Source organism: Balaenoptera acutorostrata, chromosome 17, assembly GCF_949987535.1.
Source record: "Balaenoptera acutorostrata chromosome 17, mBalAcu1.1, whole genome shotgun sequence".
Classification (NCBI taxonomy): Eukaryota; Metazoa; Chordata; class Mammalia; order Artiodactyla; family Balaenopteridae; genus Balaenoptera; species Balaenoptera acutorostrata.
The window spans coordinates 40,274,512-40,287,977 of record NC_080080.1 but is presented as its reverse complement, the minus strand read 5'-3'; the positions used below and the strand labels follow the sequence as shown (position 1 = coordinate 40,287,977).

At 45.7% G+C, this 13,466-nt stretch overlaps 1 protein-coding gene across 1 annotated transcript in view; it reads left to right on the top strand.

The window, feature by feature from the left end:
* Positions 1–13,466, top strand: part of PTDSS1 (phosphatidylserine synthase 1) — a 66,980-nt gene that overhangs the window by 39,330 nt on the left and 14,184 nt on the right. Inside the window, exons 6-9 of the mRNA XM_057531699.1 lie at positions 1,976–2,127; positions 4,134–4,275; positions 6,211–6,323; positions 9,181–9,246. Of these exons, the coding sequence (XP_057387682.1) occupies positions 1,976–2,127; positions 4,134–4,275; positions 6,211–6,323; positions 9,181–9,246 (473 nt within the window). The remainder of the gene's footprint in view (positions 1–1,975; positions 2,128–4,133; positions 4,276–6,210; positions 6,324–9,180; positions 9,247–13,466) is intronic.

The window sequence follows — 13,466 nt, the reverse complement described above, 5'->3', positions numbered from 1 at the left end:
GCTCCTCACATCCTGTCGTCCCCAAGTCCTGGTGACTCTTTTCTCAACACCTCTCCAGTTCACCCCTCTGCTCTGCTCTCCTCTCTCATCTGAATTTCCCATCTCCTCCCTGCACACTATCTTTGGCCAAAGTGAACCTTTCACACCTCAGCCCGATCACATCCTTCTACTAAAAACTCTTCCCTGTTGGTCCATTGCTCTTAAAACAAAATCCAGGTGGCTCCTGAGGCCTGGTGTTAGCTGGCCCAGCCCACCCCCCCAGCCTCCTTGAACCCTCTCACCTGCCCTCTGCTCCAGCCAGCTTTGCATTCTTTGCTTCAAAGATGCTGCGTCCTTTCCTCCCACAGAGGCTTCCTCTGAGTTCCTCCCTCTCTGCCCTGTCTCTGCACTGGCTGGGCTCATGTTTGTATACCTGGCTCTTCTCCTCTGACACACTCAGCATAGGTTAAATACTTGATAGATGTTTCCTTTTCTGCTAAACGTTATGCCTCAAGAGGGCAGGGCCCATGTCTGCCCGGTCCCAGACCCCAGCGCTCTGCCTCATACGTACAGGCAGACGCTCCCAGATCCCTAGGGAGTGAACAAATGTGGTTCCTTCCAGCTCCCCGACTCCGCTCTCTCTGGGCTGTCTCACCCCCGAATCCGGTACTTTCCAGAAAGACTCCTCGGGCGGACGTATGTCCTCCACCTCCCCTACCCCGTATTATTTCAGCAAGCCTGTCGTTGGCTTCTGCAGAGGTTTCTCTCTGCCCCGTGTGAGTTAATGCTCCATGTCATGGCCTGGACCTGGGAATGCAGTCCCGGGTGGTACGTGGCCCGCTGGGGGTCAGCACACAGCCCCTCGCTGTCACATGCGGGAGCTGTTCAGTATCTCCTCGGAAGCAGGCATATCAGGAAGGCAAACTCCTCATACAATATTTGTGTTCTTTTACAATCTATGAAATGCTTTCGTGAACAGTTTTAACTGGTAGCATTTATTATATTACTTCAGAGGTTTATAATCATGGGATTGCCTCTTTCCAGAGAACCGTCAGGCGTTGTCTTTGTAATTTCAGACCTTCTTAAAGCAGGCCTTCACACAGCACGCCATGCTGCTCGATACAGCCGATGGGTCCTATGTTTTGGACAAAACTCTTTCCGTAAAAGACTTCTGTTCCACCCTTGATCTCACCGTGCCCTTTTGCTGGAATGTCCTCACCTTCGTCTCCCATCTCTTGAAATCAGTCATTCCTGTCCTTAATGATCCCACTCCACCCTGTCTTCCTTCCAGAAGTCTACCGCCATTGCCGTCTACCAGAATGAATCTCTTAGCGTCCCTGCTGTTTCGATTTACGGCACCATTGTAACACTTGCCACAGCATACCTGATTTTGCGTTCTGAATAAGCGTCTGGCCTCTGCCCTTAAGATCAAGAACCTTGATCCATTTTATCTCACCACCTTGTACATCGTAGGCACTTAATAAAAGATTATCGCTGCAAATCACTTAGTGTGAGATTTCCTATTAAGCTAATTTACCGCTTACTCACTGTTTTTCCCAACTATCTATAGACCGTTTCTAAAATACGCAGCTTAAATTCTCAAGCTGCTAATTTTGAGGATTCTGCCAGTGTTCTGTAGGCAGTTAGGAACATTTTGCTCTCTTCTCTCTTCTGGGTCCATGTCATGTTGTCATTAGCCAAGGTAATTTACTGGTAGTATTTTTCAAGATGGGTCATCATTTCTTTAAAGCCCTGTGTCCAGAAAAAAGGGGAGCTGTTTGGAGTAGCAGTATTTGCAAACCATCCACAAAATAAACAAGAACCTGATAACAGACCTCGGTTTTATTTTATTTTTTTTAATACATCAGGAAAACCTAAAATGTCAACACGTTTTGCTAAGAGAATGTACTATTAAAAAGGAAAGTTATCTTTCTGCGTGGTACCCCGGGTTTGCTTTTTTCACGTTTGTTTTTTCGTCATCGCTTGTGTTTCTCAGCTTTTCTTCATGCACCTTCTGCCCAATTTCGCCGAGTGCTGGTGGGACCAAGTCATTCTGGACATCCTGCTGTGCAACGGTGGTGGCATCTGGCTGGGCATGGTCGTCTGCCGGTTTTTAGAGATGAGGACTTACCACTGGGCAAGCTTCAAGTGAGTCATCTTCCTCCGGGCCCTGAGTCACGGTTTCTCACAATGTAGATTTAACTGCCTCAGTAGCACGCAACATGAGTACGTTCTCTGATGATCAGGAATAAATTATGCATTAGTAACTGGAACTCAAAAAATGATTATAAACCCAGTTTCAGGCATTGATCCAGAAAATGCTAAATCATTTACGAGTTTCTCAAATCCATCCCCTCCTTTTTATCCATATGCCTCAGCCTGAATTCAGACTCCCATGGCTGGATTGATTCGTCCCTCATCCCCAGGTTAACCCCTCTGAGCCTCTGCCACCATTGCTTGACTGATCTTCTTAGGAACGTCACATCCATCGTGTCATTTCCCTGTGGTGGCTTCTCATGGGCCTTAGGACAAAGTCCATAGGCTTGGCAATTATAAGTCACTTATTTATTCTATCTCAAATTTATTTTGTTATGTGGTATAAGGGGGAGATTTCACAACGTTATTGTATTTGATTAACCAGTTTTCCCCATCCCTTTCATGAATAATCCTTTCTTTGGCCCCTGACTTGAAAGGACACTTTTTAATATATTTCATACAGTATATACTGTAACAAAATCTATAGCAGTGCTGGGTTTTGCTCCAAGCAAGCTTCATACGCAGTATCTCATTTGAGCCTTACATCAATCCTAGGGATAGACACTGCCATTCTCTTCACTTTAGGGTTGAAGGTACTGAGGCTTCAGTTTAGTAATTTGCCTGAGGACACCCAGCAAGCAAGCAGTAGAGTCTGAATTTACATCAGGCTGTCTGGGTCCTTAAACACTCCATAATGCTTCCCTATTTTCATACATTTATGCTTCAAATTCAACTTGAGAATCATCCTGTCAAGTTCCCAAGACGTAAGCGCAACTAATGAACAAAAATTCCTGTTGGTCTTAAGTTACATTAAACATATGAATGTATATAGATCAGGTTGGATTAACCTTTGCACTACATTAAGTATTCCAGTTCTCCATCACGCTGTATCTCTGTTTATTCCCTTCTTCCTCTACCTCTTTCCGTGACGTTTCACCATTTTTTATATACAGATTCTTCATCATTCTTGTTTATTTTTGGATAGTCTGTTTCTTTGTTGGCCTTGTGCCTCAAATCTTCTTGCTGGGAGATTTTCTCACTGCATGCTTGTTGATGGGTGGGTGAGTGAGTGAAGGAACAAACCTGGTTTCCTTCTACTCCCCCTTCCCATCCCCCCCCTCCCTCCCCAAGAATAAAAGGCCTGGCCTGTTTATCCTTATGCCATCAGCACTTTAAAACGGTGTCTACGACCTAAAGGTCCTCGATATACATATTTGTTGAATTAAAAAAATCTTTACCATTTATTAAATACTATGACCTTGGATTTCGGCTCTCCTGGTCTAGCACAAGAGGACCAGAATCTACCCCCAACTCTCAGGTTTACAAAGTGAGCCGGCGTCAGCCATTCCCTTTTTCGGAGCTTCAGTGTTCTCATTTGTGAACCGTGGGGCTATTTGTTTCTATCACAGGAATATGAAATTGAGTGATTTCTAGGATTGAAACTAAGAAAGGTTAAAAATCACCGTCACTCCAAACTGTTCACTTAATTGAGGAAGCTGTAGAGTGAGGGAATGCTGTGGGTCACCTCACATATGCAGCATGTTCTCTGTTTTATCAGGGCGCCCCGGGGGCGGGGGCATGGGTGGGAGTCGTGTCCTTCCTGGCCTAGTTCCAGGTGGCTGTCTTTAATGTACCTCAGCTTCTTTTGTCGCCAGTTCACAAACTGTGGCCTGTGCTGGCGTGGCCAGTCCACTGATGCTCCCCACCTGGCCTGCTGCTCTCAGCGCATCACCTGTGAGTAGAGGCCGCTGTTGGAGAGACGTTCAAATAGAAGGGAATCTTTCTGTTCTGAGCATTGGTTGTAAGAGAGTCAATGCATTTTTTACAGTCTTTTGCTTTTTTGTTTCTTCCCCCTCCTATCTCTCTGGATTTTCACCGGAGCTGTTTTCTTCTCACAGGGATATCCACACCACCACCGGGAAAATCAAAAGAGCCGTGCTCCAGTTCACTCCTGCTAGCTGGACCTACGTCCGGTGGTTTGACCCCAAATCTTCATTTCAGAGAGTGGCTGGAATATACCTTTTCATGATCATCTGGCAGGTATTTCTTCAAATGCTCAAAAGTAGGGGAAAACAAAAACAAAATAAAAGCCATCCAGGAATTTAGGGTTCATGCTAGTTGACATTACTTATCAGCTCGATGCTTTGGAAGATGCAATATTCTGCAGCTGACATAGAGGATAATTAAACAAAGTGATGCTGTTACGCCTAAGGTCTTGCTTCATCGTGAAGACGTTTTAAAATATGGATCTTTGAATTACAAATTGGAAACAGATTAAAATTCCCTGTAAAAACTTTGTGCTCGGCATCTATCACCCAGTGAGTTAGGCATTGGATTAATTTCTCGAATGATCGTTTTCAGGACCACAGCAACAAACGTAAGGCTTTTTCTTGCAGTCCAAATTCAGTATTTGAGTTTTAAAATTGTGCCTCAGCTGTTACCACTTTGGGTAATTTGTAGAACGCTAAATACAGAAACCCTCTGCTGCCTGTGGGGACTGGAGCCCTTTGGGGACCTGGGTCCTCCAGAGTGGCATCGGCGGTGGAGAGTGGCTCTCGCTCCAAGCAGACTGAAGCGATTCAGACAGCCAGGGGTCTTGGAAAGGGATTACCCAACGACTCTGTTTTCCAGAGGCAGCCTTTTTTACTGTCCCTCCTGCCCCCAGGTTAATTGTTTCACAACTTTGGGAGACTAGCTGAGGGAAACCAGCTTTCACCTGAAGGGTCTTTCAGAATCATCAGACATATTTAGAACACATATGCACAAAATACTCCCAACGTAAGGAGAAAATGGGCGTGTGTCGCTTTAAAGATAGACGGTCCTTGTCCACAGAGGGAGAATAATAATGCCCATGTCAATAAATGGAGTTTATGGCTACAGAAGTGTTTGTGAATAGTTATATAGTCACCGTGGTTTGGGGAAGTCAGTGTGTATGCAAATGGAGTACGATTAAGTTTTATCTTATGGGACAATGCCAGGGAAGGTAGAGGTTTTCTTTTATTGCGAGGACCTAGGAGGAATTTGGATTTGCCCAGGAGAGAGAGCGGAATGTGCTCCTAGAACGGCAGAATTCCACTGGGCCCACTTTCCCCTTGATCGTGAGCACTGTGCAGTGATCAGCTTTCCTTATGTGGTGAGGAGTGAACCGTTTTTATTTTATATCCTTAAACTCAGCCCTGTGGGGAAAGACGCACATTTTATGTCACTGAAATGAACCTGCTGGTCCACGTGATGTGCTCTTAAAGCAGTGACCTTTCCTAATCTCTGCCCCTTGCTTAATCTGGAGGGGAAATGCAGTGGCCTGTGGGCATTGAGCACAGATTTCCTGGTGGCCATCTCTTTTGTGCTGCCAGGACGGGTCATGGGACGAGCGGTACTGGGCGCCGCCCTCAGGGAGCAATCCCACTGCCAGGTGAAGCCTGGACCAACCCCACACCCACTTTTAAGAGCTGCCTTCGGTTGAGGGTCTGCTCGGTCCCTGGCACAAGCTGACCGAGTCCACAGTCATCTCTCAGTCACGCACACACGCCTCAAGCTTCTTTTGGTTATTGAAGAGCCTCCTTTGCTGCTGTCAGACTTTTCAACCTGGCCTCATTTCTGTCGGGCTGCGGAGGTGTTCCACGGCACAGATTTGTTTTCATCATTTCGCTCTTAAAGCATCTCTGTCCCGACTGTCCCAGCAGCTCACACACGTGAGCCAGGTGACAGTCACATGAATCTGGCAACACAACAGATGGCTGAAGCCCCCTGTGCCCCTCTCAACACACAGCACCTCCCCTGGACCGCTGCTTGGTTGGTGCCTGTGTTGTACTGGTTGTTACCGGGCTTAAACAGCAACCCTTAGAGACCCGGTATCTTTTCTGGAAATGCTTTGAACATACCAGTTATTTTTAGCTGTAGAATGTCCATTGAAGGAATAGATGTTCATGACTTAGCACGAAGCACCACGTTGACTCACGCCTCCTTCTTTTGCAGCTGACTGAGTTGAATACCTTCTTCCTGAAACACATCTTTGTGTTCCAAGCCGGTCATCCGTTAAGTTGGTGTAGAATTCTCTTTATTGGCGGCATCACGGCTCCCACAGTGAGGTAATTCTGTGTTAGCCTGACCGTCAATTGGCATGTTTACCTGCTTTGTATTCTCCTATGTAGCATAAGGGAAGTCACGTAAACTAGCAGATTTTCCATGAAAATGTCATTCTGAAGAATTATACATCCAGGGGGGGAAAAAAAAGGACTTCTACATCCAGAATATGAAGAAAACGTTTTGCCTCTCAGACCTCAGTAACATGAAGACCAGCACCACACCATTATTTTCAAACCCCTTTACGATCTTCACTGCTGTTCTTTTTTCCCCCATACCATCCTACTTAAAACAAAATGAGTAACAGAAATGCTAAGGTTTTCTTCCTGAGATTATTGAAAAAATAACAACCGTTTTTATGGTGGATTGAAGTAATAAATTATGTTATTTTTAGAATGAGACTTTATTAGTTCTTTTAGAGCCAGTTAATTTCCTTTTAAAAATGTCCTTCCTGTGGTCCTCCAGGACAGCAGGGACAAGGATGGGTGTCCATGCCATCCTTCTCCTGGATTCATGACTCAGGTAGGGCCTTAGAGATGTGGCAGTGTTCAGAGACTGTCCCCGACGTGGACCGATCCCAGTGGACTTCAAAGCAAAACACTTGCATTTGTTTCATTGTTCCTATTTGGAAATGGCATTGGGGTTTTATATCTAGTATGGAGGACCGGCATTGATCAGCAGGAACACCCAAGATCTCTGCACAGCTGATATAAATACAAACCAAGCAGATAAAAGGGTTTGCTCTTTAGAAGCTGTAGGATAACTTAATTCATTATTTGTAATGGACTTGTGAACTCCACAAGTAGAAGGTCTCCCTTGCCAGGGAGAGTGGGTGTTTTCCTTGGTCAGACATAGCTCTCACCCCCAGCTAGCACCTTTTCTTGTCCTCATTCGTTATTACAAATATATTTATAATATATATATATATATATATAAAAGGAAAGTAACAGCTGGTAAACCGCAGCCTTTTGTCACTTTATAGACCAGTGGTCCGTCGAAGTAGTTATCTCAGGAATGCAATTTTCCTTTGGTGGGTTGGAGCCTCCCTACTGTATTTAAAATTTGATTTAATTTGAGGCTTCCAGTTATTTTCAGGAAAGATTAGCAGCAGTTTCTTCATAAAATTAGGAGCAATCAACAAAGTCAATAAGCGGGGAAAGAAATGTCCTATAAAACAGAACAGCAAATCACATGTGATTTATCATGAAAATTTCAATATTGTTAAACATTTCACAACAAAAACTAGAGATTAGACCAGAGACTAAAAATCCAGTGTTCAGACTTTTCGAGAGCTCCTTAAAATTTTTGCCAAACCCTATGGGTTTCCACACAATTCTTTTTTGTTTAGAACTTAGCCACTTTCTGTGTTCCTACACCACTTGAGGCTATTCATATGTAAGGAGATGGTTTGACAAGCTTCTTGGAAAGATGGAAGTACTCTGATGGGTTTTAGGTCCCAATTAGGAAATGCCAGGCCCTAAAAGGGAGAGAAAGCTCATAGGCTTCAGTATAAATCATACATACATGCCAGATCTCCGTTTTCTTCCCTTTTAGACTTTCACATGACTCTGCTTTGAGAAGATATTTGAGTGAACATTCTTTTAATCAAATAATATAATGTGCAGTATAGGACAGGGACACAATTAGTAAAGTAGCTGAACTGGCAAAAGCAAATTAGGTAATGAAAATGGGAAGTTAGAGGAAAACCTGAATTCTTTATAGTTACAATTCTTCACTTTGGGGTACAGAGGCGATAGTTTATGGATGAGCTTCAGGCATCCGTGAACCCCCCGAAGTTTAATGCAAAATTCTGTGTGCATGTTTTATGTGCCTTTATCATAGCTTTCATCAAACCCTCAAAGGAGTCTGTGACCCACCTCCACACCTCCCCTCCAGAAGATGATGGGTTAAGTTTCAGGGGCAGTAATGAGACTCTAAGCCCGCACTGTCCCACAGACAGCCTCTCCCACGTGTGGCTACTGAGCACTGGGAGTGTGGCCAGTCACCCTGAAATGTGCTGTACGTGTAGAACACACACTGGACCTTGAAGGCTTAGTGCAAACACAGTATAAAATGCTTCTTTATAATGTTTTCAATATATTGGATTATATATAAATAAATTATTAAAATGAATTTCATCTGTTCCTTTTTTACTTTTTTTTTTAACATCTTTATTGGAGTATAATTGCTTTACAATGGTGTGTTAGTTTCTGCTTTATAACAAAGTGAATCAGTTATACTTTTTACTTTTTTAACACAGTTATTAGAAAACTTTAAATTGCACTTGAGGCTCATACTGTATTTCTATTGTGTGACTGCTGCACGAAGCCTCTCAACTCCGTGTCATCGCCTCTTTGCTGATCATGTCAGTAACATTCAAAGTTATCGGCCTCAGTGACAGTGAGGTGCAGCTACAGTCCCATTCCAGTTTCTGAGAGCCACAAATGTATATATTTATCTCCTGGTTACGATCAGCAACCTGTTTCCTGGAAAGAGCCAGAGGAGATAGTGACCATACAGGAGACCTTCTGGAATCACCTCCATGGAGAGAGACTGAGGCACCCACCTGGGGTGGCTTTGGCTCAAGGCTGTGGGAGTCTGTGTCTGAATCAAGACCGCCTCTGCCAATAATCTGGCTCTTTAAACCATCCCCCTTCAGCCCAGTCCAAATTCTTAGCCTCTTACAGGAAGGTTTCAACAGGCACCGGCTTCCTATTCCCTTAAATAGAACTCGACCAGGCAGCTCAAGTATGTGGAACAAGGCAGACATTTTTTATACTCACCCTGTCAAAGTGATTTAATTCTATATTGACTTGCTGGTCTTCCAGAAGCTCTCAGTGAATTCCACCTTTGTTCTTTCAGACAGTACTATGCTTACCTCACCGACACACAGTGCAAGCGTGTGGGAACACAGTGCTGGGTGTTTGGGTGAGTAATCTTTTATCGTGGACATATAAAACCACTTTAGCCTCTGAATTTCTTGGGTTATTTCTGAACCCTACATTAAGTGCCTTTCAGCGCAGTTGTGTTTTTGTGTGTCTTTCATTTTTAACATTCCTTTTCTGATTTAAATTTAGAAGAGTTAATTGGCGAGTTACACAAAGAGGGTGTAGAAATTGTTTTTTAAAAAAATATTAGAAAATCAAAACAAAAGATAATTCCCATGTAGAACTTGGAGACCTTGTTTCTTGAAATAAATTAGAAAATGAGTTATTTGAATTCCCTGTGAAATTGATGGTGAGTTTGGGACAACATATCGTGATGGACTTGACCACATTTTACGTTACTTTCACACCAGAAAGACCCCACAAAGCGGCTGCTTGCTGTCTACTGGGGTCTAATTTTATTGTCCCAAAGAAAACTAACACATGGTGACAATTTATTGTCTCACTACAGATACAAATGCTGTATCTGAATTTACAATTATTTAAATGATTTGAAAGAAAGCAGAGGTCATCCAGTTTAACCCCCAATATTAAATGTGAGATACTCTTCAGTGTCTCAGATAAGTGCTTCTTCTGCTTCAATACCATCAACATCTCACCATGCCATTTAGCCACTGAAGTTCCAGAGACATCCAGCACACCTGTAGGTGAAGTTCAGTCCCTCAGGGAGCTTACATTCAGGACCTAACCTAGGTTCTAAATGGAGTGTGACAGCATAAAGATAATCTGATGAAAACCCCAACAGATTTTTAAACAGAGTAACTTTTTTTCCCCTGTATTACATGCATATTGATAATGTAAAAAAAGAAACTAAACATCATCCAAAGACATCAACTATTTAGAGATACTTGCTGCTTACGTTGCATTGTCATTCCTTCCAAGCGTGCGTGCGTGTGTGCGTGCGTGTGTGTGCGTGTGTGTGTGTGTGTGTGTGTGTGTGTCTCTGGAGCTCTCACTCCAGATTCTGGGGAGTTAGTAAAGTTTGATCTAGGCAAGTTTCCCACAGCCTTCTTTCCAAAAGACAAAGGGCCATTGTCACTGTTTCTCATAAATTCTGTGATGTAAGCTGATTTTCCTACACAAAGTAGCTTAAAGGGTGATAGGATGGATTCGATTTCCATCCTATGGATAGGATGGATTTCCATTGATTACTGATCTGGCGGGATAGAGAATTCACACATCTACCAGATTTCTAATATACTTCTGTCACAGGAAGGAGGAAGATGGGCTACCTTCCTACTGTCTTGTCCAAGGACTAGGGATCTTTCCTGCATTTCCTTCTTCCACCACATGCCTCTTTTTCCACGGGCATTTTTCTCTTCAGGTTTACAAGTCCTTGCCACGGTCTTACTCTACGGAGAGTGGGTATATTTGCCACAGAACTCTGTCTACTTACCTGTTGAGGAAAAGGAGATGGCAGATCAGAGAGAGAGGCAATGTTACAACAAAGTTTTTTTTCTAATCAGGCGGTCTGAAAATATAATCCCTGTGGAGGGAGAAATGGCCGAGAGGAGCAAGGCCAGAGAGTGGTGGCAAACGCCACTCCAGAAAGCTGCACCTTGCTGAAAAGTGGTGAAAGAAAGTAAAATGCAAATGATCTGAGATGCAGAGGTCAGTTGGCTAACTTAGGATGCTTTATTATAGAGACTCGAGGACGCCCAGAATGGTGATATCAAGGTTAGCGAACCTTGAGAACTAGTGGGCCATGCTGAAAAATAGCAAGTCCCTCTTCGTAACTCAAGCAGGGCAGACCTGCCCGGCGCGTGAACAGGGGCAGGAGCTGCCTCTGGACGGTCAGCACGATCAGTCCGTGACGGTGAAACAGGAGGCCCGGCCTCCAGTCTCTTCTCTGGTGTTTGCCCCTTGGAGCCCACTACCTCCCACCTTCTGCCCCTTCCTTTCCCAGGCTTCCCTGTTGCCTTCGCTTTGTCTTTTTTTTCGTGTTCTATCAAACAACAACCGCTGAAATGTCTGATTTCCTTTAACACCTAGTCCCTGCTTTATAGTTTTCTTTTCACTAACTTTGGAATGACTTTGGCTCTATCGAGGTGTGGAGATGTGAGGGAACAGAGTAGGAGCCCGTGTAGTGACGGTCGTATTCTGCCTTTGGGGAGCCGGTGGGGGGAGGTGAGCAGGGCCACCTGAGGCTACTTGCCCACCATGCCCACACCCCATATTGTGTTCTCCTCAAGAGGGCACTTTCCTCCTCTGTAAACGTTACACCCTCAGAAAGTTGGCATTAACAGCTGCTGATGTAAGGAAGAACAGACTTGCAATGTGGCCTCCTGCAGTTGTGCCGTAGATCTGAACTTTACAGCCTTTTATATTACACTTAACCGTGCCGAGCCCAGCCAAGATAGGACTCTATCCAGCCGGGGAGTGGGAACCCACCGGGGAGAAGCAGGAGTGTGGAAAGTTCAGCTTCTTTTTTTTTTTTTTTTTTTTTTAATTAATTTATTTATTTCTTTCTTTATTTTTGGCTGTGTTGGGTCTTCATTTCTGTGTGAGGGCTTTCTCTAGTTGCGGCAAGCGGGGGCCACTCTTCATTGCAGTGCGCGGGCCTCTCACTATCGCGGCCTCTCTCGTTGGGAGCACAGGCTCCAGACGCGCAGGCTCAGCAATTGTGGCTCACGGGCCTAGTTGCTCCGCGGCATGTGGGATCTTCCCGGACCAGGGCTCGAACCCGCGTCCCCTGCATTGGCAGGCAGACTCTCAACCACTGCGCCACCAGCTTCTTCTTGTTACTGCAGCTCTGTAGGCGTGTCAGGGCCAGGGCGAGGTAGACAGATTCCCCAGGTGTGCACCATCTTCATCTTCGCTTTTCTCCCCACTCAGCTCCCCCCAATTATAATTGAGTTTCTGTGCCTCCAAAGGAGAGAACTGGGCTGGTTTATGAAGAAAGGTTGTTGGATCCCTTGGCCCTGGAAGGCAAGCATCCGAGCTTTGGCTGTAACCGGAGTGAGCAGTCACTTTTCCGCCTCCGGAAAGTTGCTGAGCCTCCAGGGCTTGGGTCAGAGTCAGCGGTGCCTGGGGCCCAGTTGCTCTCAGAACCGCCCCTCACCCCATTAGCTTCCTGGCACGTGTTATCCCAGCCCTACTGGTGACCCCTGACAGTAAGCTGCCGCCTCTGCTGCTGTGCAGATTGTCCCGTCCAAGGTCAGCTCCACATCAGCACGTCCTTCTCCACCCTCATCTCTCCTGTCTTCTCCGCGGTGTCTGCCATCTTGAAACTGTTCTCTTCCTTCTACAGCAGCTGCCCTGCGGGTTTTCCGCTTCCTTTTCTGCTGTGTCTCAGTTTCCTTTGCTGGCTTCCCCTCTACCCCTCTGCCCTCTGCAGCTTCTTGTAATTATGCCGTTGTTCTTCCAGGCTCCTTTTTTATTTTTTAAGGGTAGACACAATGTGAAGCACAGGGTCCTTCTAGGAGGAGGGAGTGTGCAGAGGGCAACGGACAACCGGAGGAGGCCTCACCCGACCCCTCCAACCTCCCCAGCACGGCCGGTCACCGCCATCCTCCCGTTGACCTTTGCTCACAGCCTCTCACGCCGCCTTCCCTCCGGCCCACGCGCCTGTTTCCCACTCTGAGCGCTCACGCTGCAAGGGTAGCTTCGTTGCCAGTTTCCTTTCTCTGGTATCTTCCCCTTCATCCCATCCTCCTCCAGACTGACCACGCTTTTTCCTGCCACTCTCTGCTCCCTTGCTCAAAAACACCTGCACTGACAGCCCCAAGCCTCTGCGGTAGTCACAAAATTTTTTTTTAGAAAATCCCTTTCCTCCAAGGACATCTTGCTCCAGACCCTAACATACAGCAAAACAATTGAGCAGAATGGTTCTGGGTACCCCACCCAGGACCCTTTGCCTCCTTCTCACCCTCTCCGTCCTGTCCCGGGGGTTCTTAGGCAGTCAGGACGTTCCATGGAGCATGATTGAAAGTGCTTTCTATCTGGTTAAGGCTCAGCTCAGCTCTCACTTCCTCAGGGCCAGGGATGATGGTGAGGGGCCATGGCTAGTGGGTAAAGGGTCCACGTGACTGTTGGGTTTGATGCACGCCAGCTCCTGCCGCTTCCCACATCCCCACATCTCCCCCCAGGTCCTCGGCCTGGACTAGAAAAAGCGCCCCTGCACCACTCTGCTCCTTACCGCAGTTCTCAGTTCAGCCGCCAGAACGATCACCTTAAAACGTAGAGTGAATCACATTCAACCCT